The sequence below is a fragment of the Prosopis cineraria genome, unplaced genomic scaffold (genome assembly GCF_029017545.1).
Source record: "Prosopis cineraria cultivar Desert tree isolate PC_DT_omini unplaced genomic scaffold, ASM2901754v1 PC907, whole genome shotgun sequence".
Taxonomy (NCBI): domain Eukaryota; kingdom Viridiplantae; phylum Streptophyta; class Magnoliopsida; order Fabales; family Fabaceae; genus Prosopis; species Prosopis cineraria.
Genome location: NW_026556232.1, coordinates 23,381 through 38,791, shown reverse-complemented (window position 1 = coordinate 38,791; position 15,411 = coordinate 23,381). Strand labels below are relative to the sequence as shown.

Here is a 15,411-nt window from a genome sequence, read left to right as displayed (position 1 = left end):
CTCTGATTTCTAAACTTCCTCTCAAGTTGTTTAGACCACCCAGTTCACTTATCCTTGCACTACGCCTTTTTCCACGCATCTTCTGATCATCTACTGCAAAACGTGTCAATGTTAGGAGAGAAGTTAATTGCCCTATCCCACGTGGCATCCATTCCAAGCAGCAATGATCACTAAGCCGAAGATACCTCAAGCTTACCAGTTTACTGATGTCTCTAGGCATTCCCTAGAACAACTTAGGAGAGGTTTAAGGTGCAAGTTGTGGAGTCTGGTGATAGCCTTTGGAATTTTCCCTATTTGATTAAATGAAAGATCGAGAAATCTTAAATGCTTCAAGTTTCCTATGCTTCTGGGAATTTTGGTAATATTTGAGCCATGTAAGTCCAGAACACGTAAGAACTTCAATTTTGATGCAACCAAGTCAAAAGTAGAGTGATCCATCGAATAAAAGAAACAAGTATTGGCCAAGAGCATTGTTCTTAATTTTTCAAACTTAAGGAATGAAGTTGAAACTTCCCAATTTCCCTTGGCACATCATAAGACAAATGACGTGTTGTGTCCTTATGACTCTCTTCTTTTCCTTCTCTAATGACAAGATACTCGTGCTTTGCTACAAATTGTGCTAAATCATGTATAAGGTCATGCATTTTGCATGTCACTATATCGCCATGATTTTCTTTCCACATCTTGGAAGAAGGACCTAGAAAGTAGATTCATAAAGTATTCATGCCCAACATCTTCCTCACACCTCATCTCATCAGATGACTGAATGAATCCTTTGGCCACCCACATTTGAATTAGTGTTTGCTTCCTCAATGAAAAATCTTTTGGAAACAATGAACAAAAAGCAACACAATTCTTCATGGGAGAAGGAAGATGATCATAAGAGAGTTTAAGCACTGCAAATATTCTCTCCTCCAATTGATCTATGTTCCAAAGCTCACAATTCCACAAGTATGACAAATCTATTCCTTCTAAGGTCTTATCATACACAAGCCTTCCAACAATTCTAATAGCAAGAGGAACTCCTGCACATTTTTGGACAATCTCCCTTCCAACTGCCAACAAATCCTTATCATTTGATTCTTTGCCCCCTTCAAAAGCCATTCTACAAAACAATTCCCATGATCTTGCACAATCCAGACCTTTAAGGATAATAGGAGGATAGGTTCCTATCATCTTTCCCACCTTCTCACTACGTGTGGTAACAATTATCTTGCTCCCCTCTGCGCCCTTGACAAGTAAGCTTTTCAGCTTATGCCAAAGCTCAACATTTTCATTCCACATATCATCTAACACCATCAAAAATCTCTTCCCGTCAATTAATTGCCTAAAGTCTGTTGCACTTGCTCCATCTCTCCTATTTTATCTTGTCTTAAAATCTTTTGAGCGATTTGTCTCTCGTCGAATTCATCAGACACACACACCCACCTTTTAAGCTCAAAATAAGTTTGAACGTCCTCGTGGTTGTACGTAAGTTGAGCAAGTGCAGTCTTGCCTAACCCACCAAATCCAACGATGGGAATAATTGAAACACTACATTCCATATTGCTGTCTAACAAATAATGTAAAACGAGATTTTTTTCCTCCTCTCTCCCAACAATTTCTTCCTCTTGCACAAACGACCATGTTTGTTTCCGTTCTTCATGTATAGATAGGGGCTTAAGAGGATGATCAGTCAATTGGAATTTTTTCCTCTCATCATCAATTTCATCTAACCATCCCCTGATTTCCCTCATTTTATGAGCCATCTTTAGATTATAAACAACTTAGTTTGATTTGGAGAATATCCGTACCTTCTTTGCCACCTTGTTTTGAGTGATGATTCCCCTCCTCATAGCTTCAGTGGATAAATCATCAAGCAGGTCATCTGCATCATCGAGTACATCCTTGAGTCTCTCCAGCCAAAAGCTCAGTTGATGGTTGTTGACCTTCGCCTCTGCATCCAACAGTGTAGCTCTGATTGCAAGGATCGTGTTCTTCATCCTTTCTACATCATGTTTAACATTCCACAGTAATTTGAACTCTTCAAGAGCCAAAGAGGTCAATCCCTGAAGAACTTTCAGGGCGATGGCGTCCATCTTTCTAGTGGGTGAGAGAAAGTGTTGACTCCTAGTTTGCGGGGTTGATGTGTCGTTGCAAACTGCCAGCCTGCATAAATAATAAAAGAAGGCCACTTACATGTACAAAAGCATCTTACAGCTTGCAATTTTTAATTTGATCAAAGAGCAACTTGGACTTTTTAAAAAAGCTACAGCGGTTTCCTTTTATGATATATAAAACCGAATCGCAACATCATGGAGGTTGCTCTCTATACGAAATTCTTTCCCAATTCAAATTTTATATTGATATTGACACTGATAAGAGATGTAATGAACAACAATGACCACGATTTATATGTAATATAATATAATATAATTAAAAAAACCTACCAACTTAAACACGGCTCCATTCTATGTCTCTGAGGAAAAACAAAATTACGTAAAAGAAGCTGCAGCGGTTCCAGTTTACGTAAAACAAAACTACTACCTTTGAGATTGAGTTAAAAGTGATTTTATATGACTTTCGAGGAAGTTATGCAAGTTGTTGAAAATTAATATAGATATATGTGTATATGTATATATATATATATATATATATATTATTCATGATAGTAGAATTCCACTCTCTGGTTTTCTTATATTCCCAACTTGAACTTGTTGATCTTGACTCATCAATTTCGTCAGGGAACGTGCCCTGTGACTTTCGGCAGTAAAAAAGCCAGAGGTGATCAGGGACTCTGTAAAGAGATTGGCAACATCAAAATGAAATCAATCTCCAAGTAGTATTGCTATTGTAGCTACGTAGAGGAACACAGGGAAGAGCTTCTTTTCATTCATTACCTCAGTTATTTCTATTGCAGGGACGAATCTAGAAGCTAACGAAATTTTTTTTTTTTTTTCTGGGGGGGGGGGGGGATTGAAAATAAATCATTGAATGGGAGGCGAAAATCTATTTTTAAAATTTTTACGAGCTTACAAGGGGGCAAGCACCCTTCTTGCCCCCAGATCTCTGATTATCAAAGAAATTAATTTGTAAACCAATCACAACATCAAAGATGAAATGAAAAATTACACAAATTGATCCATGGATTCAATCATTCATGTGATATTAATCAACGATACAAAAAAAACCGTAGTGTGTAGAATTCCATACAACTATTTGTCGTGGAAATTAATGTGGAACAGAAGGATTCAACACTTGAGATTAAAAGATCACAGTAATGATCTAATAAATTGGGGCTCTCCACTCTCAAAGCTGTCTTTGTTTTAAGGGATTGAATCATCTTCTTGTTATCTTTTCCAATAGGAACATGTCATCTCAGTCGCAGCAGCAGAGAAAATATGCATCCCTTGCATGCAGATCAAAAGATTCAAAGCAACACGAAACAGAGTGTTTGCATTATGTCATTATATAACTCATAGAGACAGTCAAGAAAGAAAAGGTTTTTCAACATGCTGCAGCAATACATTCTTTGCGATCTTTTGCGACTTTCAAGAGAGTTGGGGGGGAAAAAAAGGCCTATGATCATAAACTGTACAAAATAACGTTTTTTTCGAGTTTGTTTATATATGTACGTATGTATGTATTAATAAATCTGTTAACAAATTGCATCGTTCGTTCTGTCCAATCTAGTTGGTATTAACAAATCATAAAAATTAAAACTCATGAACCACGCCGGAGATGATTGAGTAGAGAATCTACGAGGTGAGAAAATAGGAGAAAACGGTGAAAGAAGAAGAAGGATCCCTCAGAAAGCCAAGTATCTACAATTACTGTGGGAGGCATGAGGAAGGGTTTGGTTGGTTCCTCAACCTCTGCAGCTAAAGAGGGAGCACCACCATTTTCCCATTGCTTTCGCATGCCCCTTCTTCTGATTACTAAAATTTTCCTCACCGGGATTCCGTGATCGCCCACTAAACACACACAATCTCCGACTTACAGACATTTCTCCAGCGTACACGATGAAATCGACTCCGACCACCGTCTTTATATCTCACCGATAAATCTAAATTAACAATTCTAGGGTTTTTGATTTATGCACTGTGTATTCTTCTTTCGGACCCGGATGGGTCGGGACTGCCTTTGATTCCTTGAAGCCCCAACCTATCTAATAGGCTTATAGCGGAGAATGAAAGGCCTTTTCAGTTTTACTTTGGGGGCCCGAATTTCAGTTTTACTCCTTTAATCCTTAGCCTTATCGTCAAACTTTAATCAATATTCATTACCCACAAAAAACTTCAATAAATATTTATGTTGTATTTATTATCTGGCCAAAAAAATTGTATTTATTCACGTATCATTTGGATATGCTTATTAAAAAAAATTATGTGATTTTTTTAAATTTATTAAATTGTTTTATCCATTTATTGCTGAGTCTATCTTGAAAAAAAATACAAAACAAACAAGCCAATATTCTTTTAGGGGAAAAAGTTAATCAAAGATTTGGTTGTTTGGAAAGTTAAGTAAAATAAGGTTGATTGTAAGAGGAGAGAATTATGTGAGTACTTGCTCTACAATAATTTTGTTAAGAGATAAATTGTAAACATTAATTGAGATAATCAAAAATACAAATGTCACAATTTTACAAATCATGAATTAACTATATATCACAGTTTAGTCTCATAGTTTTACAACTGAGGCTCTCATAGTTATTTAAATCATTATTTGCGTCTGATCTATCCACAAAATTGGGATCATGCTGTCATTAATTTGAAGTTTTAGGATCTAAATATCATTCTTCCATTTTCTAAAACACTTGGCGGCTTTTTATTCCACCGACTAAACCTGATTGGTACTTTTATTATATTTGAAACACAAAACGTAAGAGGATAGAGACTTTTGTGGAATTTTACATTGTAAAAATATTATAATATGAAATTAAGAAACCTTGTTTGAAAACATGGCATATCCAGCCAAAAGACTCGTTAAAACAAAATGGAGAAATCATAAAGTCGATCTTGTGTTAGTATAAAATACAACCCACAGCTCAGGTGCTGATTTTAAAACATCAAGTTGTGTTATAAATTTTAAGGGCATAAACTTTACCATGGAGATATATGCCTGATCATGGAGATACAGATCCCATATCCCGTCATCTTCACTATCTTCTGCTTCCTCGTTGTGATCCAAAAGCTCTACTTTTCCAAGAAACCCATCAAAACCCTACCACCAGGGCCATGGAAATTACCTCTCATAGGAAACCTACACCAACTTGTTGGATCTCTACCTCATCGTTCTCTGGCAAATCTTGCGAACAAGTATGGACCATTCATCCACCTTCAACTTGGCCAGCTTTCTCACATCATAGTGTCTTCACCAGATTGTGCCAAAGAAATAATGCAGACACATGATCAGATCTTTGCTAACAGACCCAGAATTCTTGCTTCTGATCTCTTGTGTTACAATAGCACAGACATCGTGTTTTCCCCATATGGAAACTATTGGAGGCAACTTCGAAAGATTTGTACTTTTAGAGCTTTTCTCAGCAAAGAGGGTTCAATCATTCAGAAGGATTAGGGAAGAAGAGGTTTCAGCACTTGTGAGGAACATCTTTGAACATGAAGGTTCTATCATTAACCTCAGTCGAAAAATCTTTGAACTCACGAACTCTGTCGTCGCAAGAGCAGCCCTTGGCAAGAAGACAAAGAACGTAGAACAAATCCTGCAAATTATAGAGCAAGCACAAAAGATAAGTTCTGGGTTGGCAATTTCTGATTTTTATCCTTCACTGAAATTTATTAGTGTCATCACTGGGATGAGAGCTCGAACTATGAAGGCGCACAAAGACAGTGACAAAGTGTTTGAAGACATCATCAGAGACCACAAAGAAAAGAAAGGAAATAACATTGGAGATCTAGAAGAGGATCTGGTTGATGTTCTTCTCAAGATTCAAACGAACAATGACTTTGAGATCCCCTTATCTCTAGACAACATTAAAGCTGTTCTTCTGGTTAGTCCATGCTCACTTTGTCATATAAACGAAAGTTTTTCCAAATATATGTATATCACATATAATTTGTAATATTTGACAAACTCTAACACAAGCCCATGTATATGCACATCCCTCATGTGAATCCCTTTTTAGGACGTTTTCTTTGGTGGAACTGAAACAGCAGGATCTACGATAGAGTTTGCGATGTCAGAATTGCTCAAAAACCCAGAGGTTATGAAAGAGGCACAACAAGAGGTATGGGCACAATTTGAATTTCAAATATCATATTATAATTTTGTAGGTTGTATACGTGTGCATATTATATTATTCATTTAAGAAAAAACATAATTATTGATCCCTATAGTTTATCATATTTTGTCGTCAATCTTGTGCTCTTTTTTTTTATGTTCCAAGTCCCTCTAGTTTTTCCTATCTACATTAATCCATCTATTTTTAAATATGCCTAAAAAAATAATGATGCAGCCCTAATAACAATATTAAATTATCTAAAATGTAACTATCAATGTTAATAAAGATGCTAGCATGTTTAAAATATAATGAGTTGGCAATTTGAATCAACAATATGTAAAAAGGGGACAATTACTTTGTGACTAAAACTATTCTGGCAATAGTGCTTGTTACCATTGAAAAGTAATTTTCAAGTTAGTGTGGGTTAAGCCTTTTTTCATATGCATCAAATATCCTAATTTAGCACCGTTAGTGTCACTGCATTATCTCTTTGGACATATTTAAAAAGAAAAAGAACTAACATTGCAAATAGAAAAAAACAAGTACAAGGATCAATAATAAAATACAATTAAAATATATGGAACAATAGTTATGTTTTTCCTATTGATTTATAAATTTGAGATTATTGAGTTCATTTATGAGAATTATCTATTTCCTTTACTTTAGGTAAGAAGAGTCTATGGAGGCACAGGTTATGTAGATGAATCAGAACTTCACCGATTAACATACATAGGTGCTGTGATTAAAGAAACCCTAAGGCTATATCCACCAGTGCCATTGTTGGTTCCAAGAGAGAACAGCAAGTGTTGCGAAATCAATGGATATCATATACCTCTGAAGACAAAGATTATAATTAATGCTTGGGCCATTGGAAGAGACCCCAAGAATTGGTATGAACCAGAAAGATTTGAACCAAAAAGATTTATTGATACAACAGTTGATTACAACTTCAAAGGTTTAAACTTGGAGTACATTCCATTTGGTTCTGGAAGAAGAATTTGCCCTGGAATTACATTTGCCACACCTGTTTTAGAATTGTTACTTTCCAATTTGCTTTACCATTTTGATTGGCAACTTCCAGAAGGAATGAAACCTGAGGATTTGGATTTGGATGAGACTTTTGGTTCTGCAGTAAGAAGGAAAAACGACCTAAGTGTAATTCCTATTGGTTATTCCCCTTAATTAGGTTATATGCATATATTTATCACCGAAATATGTTTTATGTAGGAGGTTAAAATTGTGCGAACTACTTGTTTTTCATTATTATTTAAATTATGTTCTTAATATTTATTCTAATTATATACATATATATATATATTCAATTTGCAATCAACTCCATAGAATTTAAATCCTTAAAATCATCACTCGTCCAAAAACACCCTAAAAAAGAAGAGCCACCATATGCAGGAGTTTAAAAATAATAAAATAAATTATTAAAACTATCAAATCTGTCAATATATAATATAAAAGTTATAACCTTGTGTTTTGGAAGTCAAAATAATTAATGAGATATATAATAAGCAAAAATAAACATGGCCTTTATAATTTATAATTGGACATATTTATTAAAGAAATAGGATAAATGGGTTCACTAGCCGAAAAAAAATCTTATGTCTAAAAAATATAGATCAAATTTGTAAAAATTTGAGAGTATGGCCAGTTTACATTAATATATAAAAAATTTATTATTAAAAATTGAAAAATTTACAAGAAGTTTATGATTAATATATAACAGTGTATCATTGACAAATATAATAAACAGATTTTAATGCAAAATATAATAAATATTAGGCTGTTTTTTCGGTTTAGTCTTATAATAAAAACTACATCTAGAAAAAAAACCCAAAGAAAATTCTATAATTGGTTTAATTCATATTACATTACAATATATTTTATATTAAGTGGGAGCCCTTGTATCTGAATTTTTAAAAAATAAAAATAAAAAATATTTGATGCACAAAATGTCGCCTCGTTCTTCGATGCCCAGATGGCCGACATCTCCTTTTTTATATTTACCTCACAGTCAGGCCTGACTTGTTCTGCGGGTTAAATCTTGCAAACAAATATGGATCATTCATCCACCTTCAACTTGGTCAGCTTTCTCATATCATGGTATCTTCACCAGAATATGCCAAAGAGATAATGAAGACTCATGATCAGATCTTTGCAAACAGACCCACAAATCTTCCCTCTCATGTCTTGTACTACAATGCCACAGACATTATCTTTTCCCCATGTGGAAACTACTGGAGACAACTTAGAAAGATTTGTATTTTGGAACTTTTCTCCAAGAAAAGGGTCCAATCATTCAGAAAAATAAGACGAGGAGGCTTAAGCACTTGTGAGGAATATCTCTGAAGAACATGAAGGTTCTGTCATTAATCTTAGCAGAAAAACCTTCATATGCGTGAATTATGTAGTTGCAAGAGCAGCTTGTGGCAAAAAGACAAAGAACATAGAACATCTCCTGCAAACTATGGAACAATCAATAAAGATTGGCTCTGGATTATCGATTTCTGATTTCTGTCCTTCACTGAAATTTATCAGTATCATCACTGGGATGAGAGCTAAAGTTATGAAGTTGCATAGAGATGGTGATAGAGTGTTTGATGACATTATCAGAGACCATAAATAAAAGAAAACAGGTAATAATTTTGGAGATGTGGAGGATGATCTAGTTGATGTTCTTCTCAAGATTCAAAAGGACAATGACTTTGAGATTTCCTTATCTCTTGGCAACATTAAAGCTGTTATTAAGGTTAGTCCAATGTATTTGCACTTTATCATATAAATGTTACATAATTTGCAATTTGATACACAAAAGGCACTGATCACATGATTTATCCTTCTAATCAAATTGTGAATCTCTTTTCAGGATGTTTTCTTTGCTGGAACAGGAACAACTGTGGCTACAGCAGAGTGAGTAATGTCAGAATTGCTCAAAAACCCAGAGGCAATGACAGAGGCACAAGCAGAGGTATGGGCGCAATTAGGATCTTGAACATATTGCATTACGATCTTGTTGGTTATGTCTGTGTTAATATGATTAAGCTTAGTTTGGAATGTGAGAAAAATGGCAGGAAAATAGGAATGAGAGAAAATTAAAAAAAAAAAGTCAAAAATATTTTTTTAATATTTTTAAGAATTTTCCTTCTCCCCTGTTTTCCAACACATCCAAGCGAAGTATTGGTATACTCGATTACTTATCTAGACTTATGTCACTTTTAATATGTTTCATCATAGACCAAAAAAAAAACTTAAATTCATTAACTTTATCAAAAAATTCAGTAACTTTTCAACCTCACCTGTTAAAATATATATATATATATATATAAAACATATCTTTTCTTGCCAACATTTATTAGAGAATAAAGGTAGAATTTATAATAAAACTTTAATAATATGACTTCTAAATAGGAGTTAAAAATGGTCTCTCTCTATCTTATAAATAGAACTATAAGGAGTATTTATTTATTAATATAGATTTAAAAAATTTGAAATTGTTTAGTAGTTGTTTTCATATGAGACTTATTGGTTATCTATATTAGGTAAGGAGAGTCTATGGATGCAAAGGGTATGTAGATGAATCAGAACTTCACCAATTAAAATATTTAAGTGCTGTTATCATAGAAACCTCCAGGCTACATCCACCTGGGACATTGTTGGTTCCTAGAGAAAATAGTGAGAGTTGTAAAATTATGGATATGAGATACCTCCTTGGACAAGGAATATTATTAGTATTTGGACTATTGGAAGAGATCCTAAGATTTGGAATGAACCAAAAAGATTTGATTCAAAGAGCTTAATGTAACCATTGATTACAATTTTGAATCAAATTTTGAGTCAATCCCATTTGGTGCTAGAAGAAGAATATGTCCTAGAATCATATTTGCTTTGCTTGTTTTAGAATTGTTGCTTTCCAATTTGCTTTGCCATTTTGATTGGAAACTCCCATAGGGAATGAAGCCAGAGGAAATAGACATGAATGAGTCATTTGGTGCTGCAATAAAAAGGAAAAATATATTGAGTGTAGTTCCTATTTGTTATTTCCCTTGAAGTTGTATGTATTTATGACATAAAAGATTACAATGTTAAATATCATCGGATCAATATTTTGGAACAAAAAAAATCAAGATATTAAAATGGGATGATTGCACCTAAAGTCCCCAAATTAAAGAAATTTGCACCTAAGACTCAATATATTTTGAATTGATTTTGTAGGCCCAAAGGCATTATATGCAAATATACATTTTGGTAAAAAGACTCATTTGCCCCCCATTTGAAAAAATAACATCGTGCGCGAACTATATGTAATGAACAAAAATTATGTTATTAATATATGAATTTTATTATGTTATATATGGACATTTTATTGTTTATACTAATGGGAAACTTGTATATTATTATTCAACTAAACCACACAGATTATGTATAATAAATAGACTTTGTGTTATTAATATATTAAATTTGTCATGTTATTTATGAACATTATGTTGTCCATGCATTTGATAAACTTGTGTATTGTTGTTTAACTAAACCACATGGATGATGTATAATGAATAAATATTGTATTATTAATGTATAGACTTTATCATATTATATATGGACATTTTGTTTTGCATACACCTAGGAAACATGTATATTACTATTCAACTAAACCACATAGATTATGCATAATGAATAGGTATTGTGTTGTTAATGTATGGATCTTGTCATATTATATATGAACATTCTATTTTTTATACACTTAAGAAACTTGTATATTATTGTTCAACTAAACCATATAAATTACATATAATGAATGAAAATTATGTTATTAATATATGAATCTTGTTATATACAAACATTTTATTGTATTATACTTGAAAAACTTGTACATTTCCAACAAGAGACAAATGAATCTTGCTCACAAAAAAATATTTATATATAAAGCGTTTGGGTTTATAGAATCAATTCAAAATATATTAAATATCAGGTGCAAATTTCTTTAATACAAGAAAAAAAATTAATCTTTTAGTCTTTCAATTTTTAAATCATTTGTAACTCAATCCCTCAACTATGACTCGCTGTAACTCAGTTCCTCAACTATGACTCACTTATGACTCAGTCCTTTAATTTTTGAATTACTTACAAATTAATCCCTCAACTTTTGTTCATTTTTTTCATGTTAGCTTATATCTCACATCAATGAGTAAGAAAATAGTATTTTAAAATAATATATGAGCTTTTTTTTATCCCTTTTATTTGATAAAAAAAATTTTAAAAAAATTAAAAAATAAGGACCGAATTTTAGGTAAATTAAAAGTTGAGAGACTGAGTCGCAGCGAATTATAGTTAAGGGACTAAGTCGCAACGAGTCATAATTGAGGGACTAAGTTATAAATAAGTTGAAAGTTAAAGCATTAAAAAATTAATTTTTTCATATAAAAACTTTAGGTACGATTCTATCTATTAAAAAATTGTGTAATTAAAGGCTTGTTTGATTGTGTTTAACTTTTTCTAAAATGCTATGTTTTAATGCAATTTTCATCATCATTTTTCATAATAAAAAATCTATTTATTAATTTTAATTTAAAAATAATTTCATCGTTAAAAAATTAGGTGATAATGATTATTGATGGTGGGCCATAACGAAGAATAATTTCCAATAATAATATATAGTGTACTTTAAAAAAAACAACTCTAAAATAATTTCATTTAAAAAGAAGAACAGCTTTAAAAATATTTATCCAAATTTTTTCATTTTAAAAAATTTAAAAAAAAACAGTTTTTTTAAAACAAAATCTAACCAGGCGTAATTCAATGAGTTCTCTACCTTGTCGGTTCCTTCGGCATCTTTCATTTATGCCAAGCGTCTTCTTCTTTTTGGGTTGGGCTGGGTCTCGCCTTTTACTCCTTTGGCCCAATGTAATTGTCGAGAACAGACTGCCTGATAAATAATTAAATCCATTTTTAAATTTCTGGCTTTCCAAAGGTTGCAGTGGTCAAATTTAATTTGTGAAGGCATTGCAAAATTTTCAAATAAGTAGTTGTAGGATACATTCTCTAACAAGCATGAGTCATTAAATGAACCAATTTTTTTATTCAGAATTTGGATTGAATAAGATGCAAATTTAGTGAGAGGCGAAAAAAATTGAACCTATCCTAGTCATTCGCGTGCGACTCACAGTTAATCTCAACATTTATTTTGTTAATTAAACAATAAGTTTAGTAGCTATTTCAACTCCGTAACTTTAAATAATCAAAAAATTTATGAAAATAATTTAAACTGAAAATCTATGACTCTTGCTACCCGTCACCCTCACTGAGTTCAACTCACCATTATATTCATTGATCTGTTTAAATCACTCTAATTCATTCCAATTTTAGAATATATCTTCCATATGCTGAGCATAAATTAACATCATTTATGTTCAAACAACTTAAATACAAAGACTTTGACGCAAGTTGCCCATAACTGTGATGGTTTAGTTTTGTTATGTTACTTTGTATGATGCATAACAATTAATACCCATATTCAGTTATACTACAAATGTAGTATAAATTTTAATATTTTTTTATTTTGATTTAGAATCAGTCAAAAATATAATAATATAAATTTGGAAATACATTGCAGCTTTTTTCTCCACCGATGGCTATGTATGACAGAGACACTTGTGGAATATGGACATTGTGAAGTACAAAATTATATATTAAAAAAAGAACTTTGCCTGAGCTGTATCAGTCTAAGTCAATGGCATGAAATACACGTTAAAGGAGAAGCCATAAAGTCGATCTTTGCTTGCTCTGTAAATTACAATTCACACCTCAAGTATACTGTTGACGTTTGAGTATAAAAGGCCTAGCACTTGACAACGCAAAACCCCACACTAGCTTATTTAGGTTTAACCATATCCATTCATTCATGGAGATACAGATCCCATATTCCATCTTCTTCACCTTCTTCTGCTTTTTCTTTGTGATCCTCAAGCTATCTTCTTCCAACAAACGCAAACCCATCAAAACCCTACCTCCAGGCCCATGGAAATTACCTCTTATAGGAAACTTACACCAGCTCGCTGGGTCTCTACCTCATCATTCTCTCACAAATCTTGCCAACAAGTATGGACCATTCATCCACCTTCAACTTGGCCAGCTTTCCCACATCATAGTGTCTTCACCAGAATATGCCAAAGAAATCATGAAGACGCATGATCAGATCTTTGCAAACAGACCCAAAATTCTCGCCTCTGATATACAAGCCTATAATAGCACGGACATCGTGTTTTCCCCATATGGAAACTATTGGAGGCAACTTCGAAAGATTTGTACTTTAGAGATTTTCTCAGCAAAGAGAGTTGAATCGTTTAGAAGGATAAGAGAAGAGGAGGTATCAGCACTTGTGAGGAACATCTCTGAACTTGAAGGTTCTGTCATAAACCTTGGTGGACAATTCTTGGCACTCACAAATTCTATAGTTGCAAGAGTGGCCTTTGGCAAAAAGACAGGGAACGTGGAAGAGGTTCTTCAAACTATAGAGCAATCGATAAAGCTAAGCTCTGGGTTATCAATTTCTGATTTCTATCCTTCATTTAAATTTCTCAGTGTCATCACTGGGATGAGAGCTCGAACAATGAAGTTGCATGAACATACTGATAGGGTGCTTGATGACATCATAAGAGACCACAGAGAAAAGAAAAGAAATAATAACATTATTGGAGAGGCTGATGAGGAGGATCTAGTTGATGTTCTTCTCGAGATACAAAAGAACAGTGATGACTTTGAGATCCCCTTGTCTCTCGACAACATTAAAGCTGTTCTTAAAGTTAGTCCATGCGATCTAACTTTAATTTATCAAATAATTTTCAATTAGTTATTTATTATTCTTCTAATCAATTGTATGAATCCCTTTTCAGGATGTTTTCTTTGCTGGAACTGAAACAACAGCAACCACAACGGAGTGGGCAATGTCAGAATTGCTCAAAAACCCAGAAGCTATGAAAGATGCACAAGCTGAGGTATAGGGCACAAGTTGAATTTTGAATGTCATGTTACATTTATTTTCTAGGTTGTGCGTGTGTAAAATCTATCTCTTAGTCTGCTGGGTCATTTATCAATTGACATTGATTTATAACTTTGAAATTATTGAGTTGACTTACATATAAGAATTATTTTTGGCTCTACATATTAGGTAAGAAGAGTCTATGGAGGCAAAAAGTATGTGGACGAATCAGAACTTCACCAATTAAAATATTTAGGTGCTGTCATCAAAGAAACCCTAAGGTTGCATTCGCCCCTAGCACTATTGCTTCCAAGAGAGAATAGTGAAGGTTGTGAGATTAATGGATATAAGATACCTTCGAAGACAAAGATTATCATTAATGCTTGGGCCATTGGAAGAGATCCCAAATACTGGAATGAACCGGAGAAGTTTGAACCAAAGAGATTTCTCGATAATAAGGTTGATTACAACTTCAAAGGTTCAAACTTTGAGTACATACCATTTGGTTCTGGAAGAAGGATATGTCCTGGAATCACATTTGCTACACCTGTTTTAGAATTGTTACTTTCCAATTTGCTCTATCATTTTGATTGGAAACTACCAAATGAGATGAAGCTTGAAGAGTTGGAGATGGACGAGTCGTTTGGTGTTACAATAAAAAGGAAAAACCATCTTAGGGTTGTTCCTATTGGCTATGCCTCTAATTGTAATGTGTGATTATTCCTTGGATGATGTCTAGGCTGGTGTTTGATGTCCCTGGATCTTTACCGTGGATCCAAAAAATCAATAATAATAAAAAGGTTGAAGTGTAATTTTAGTTTTTTTTAATTTTATTTAAAATTTAAATTTAAATTCTTAATTTTATAAAATATATTTTTCAGCCCTCTAACCTTAACATCGTTAGTTTTAAAAAATTATTTTTTATGCTCGTCATTGTTATTAAAAATATTAAACTTAATATGTTGACATTTGAAAATATTTTATTAATGTTTAAAATTTCAATGTAGATTTTTTTTTTGTGATGATAAAACTAATAGTATTAAAGTTAAAGAATTAAAAAAATATTTTATAAAATTAAAGAACTAAAATAAAATCTTATATAAAGTTAAGGATTAAAATATACTTTAACCTAATAAAAAATAAAGAAAATTAATATAAGTCCTTATAATTTTACATTATTTTGAATTAGGTTTCTGTAATTTATTTTACT

General features: G+C 32.8%; 2 protein-coding genes and 1 pseudogene across 2 annotated transcripts; 2 read left to right on the top strand and 1 right to left on the bottom strand.

Moving 5' to 3' along the window:
- Nucleotides 1-538: 538 nt before the first annotated feature.
- Nucleotides 539-4,126, bottom strand: LOC129298766 (putative disease resistance protein RGA4). The gene is made up of 2 exons (XM_054937210.1): nucleotides 3,980-4,126; nucleotides 539-2,776 (listed from the first exon to the last, which is right to left on the bottom strand). The coding sequence occupies exon 2, from the start codon at nucleotides 1,297-1,299 to the stop codon at nucleotides 637-639; it is 663 nt and encodes a 220-aa protein (XP_054793185.1). The 5' UTR covers nucleotides 1,300-2,776; nucleotides 3,980-4,126; the 3' UTR covers nucleotides 539-636.
- A 915-nt stretch (nucleotides 4,127-5,041) lies between these two features.
- Nucleotides 5,042-7,519, top strand: LOC129298768 (desmethyl-deoxy-podophyllotoxin synthase-like; annotated as a pseudogene).
- A 963-nt stretch (nucleotides 7,520-8,482) lies between these two features.
- Nucleotides 8,483-15,007, top strand: LOC129298764 (cytochrome P450 71D10-like). Its single transcript, XM_054937207.1, has 5 exons — nucleotides 8,483-8,978; nucleotides 9,096-9,197; nucleotides 12,837-14,024; nucleotides 14,116-14,217; nucleotides 14,391-15,007. Exons 3-5 carry the CDS (start codon nucleotides 13,125-13,127, stop codon nucleotides 14,916-14,918), a joined length of 1,530 nt encoding a protein of 509 aa, XP_054793182.1. The 5' UTR covers nucleotides 8,483-8,978; nucleotides 9,096-9,197; nucleotides 12,837-13,124; the 3' UTR covers nucleotides 14,919-15,007.
- The last annotated feature ends 404 nt before the right edge of the window (nucleotides 15,008-15,411 follow it).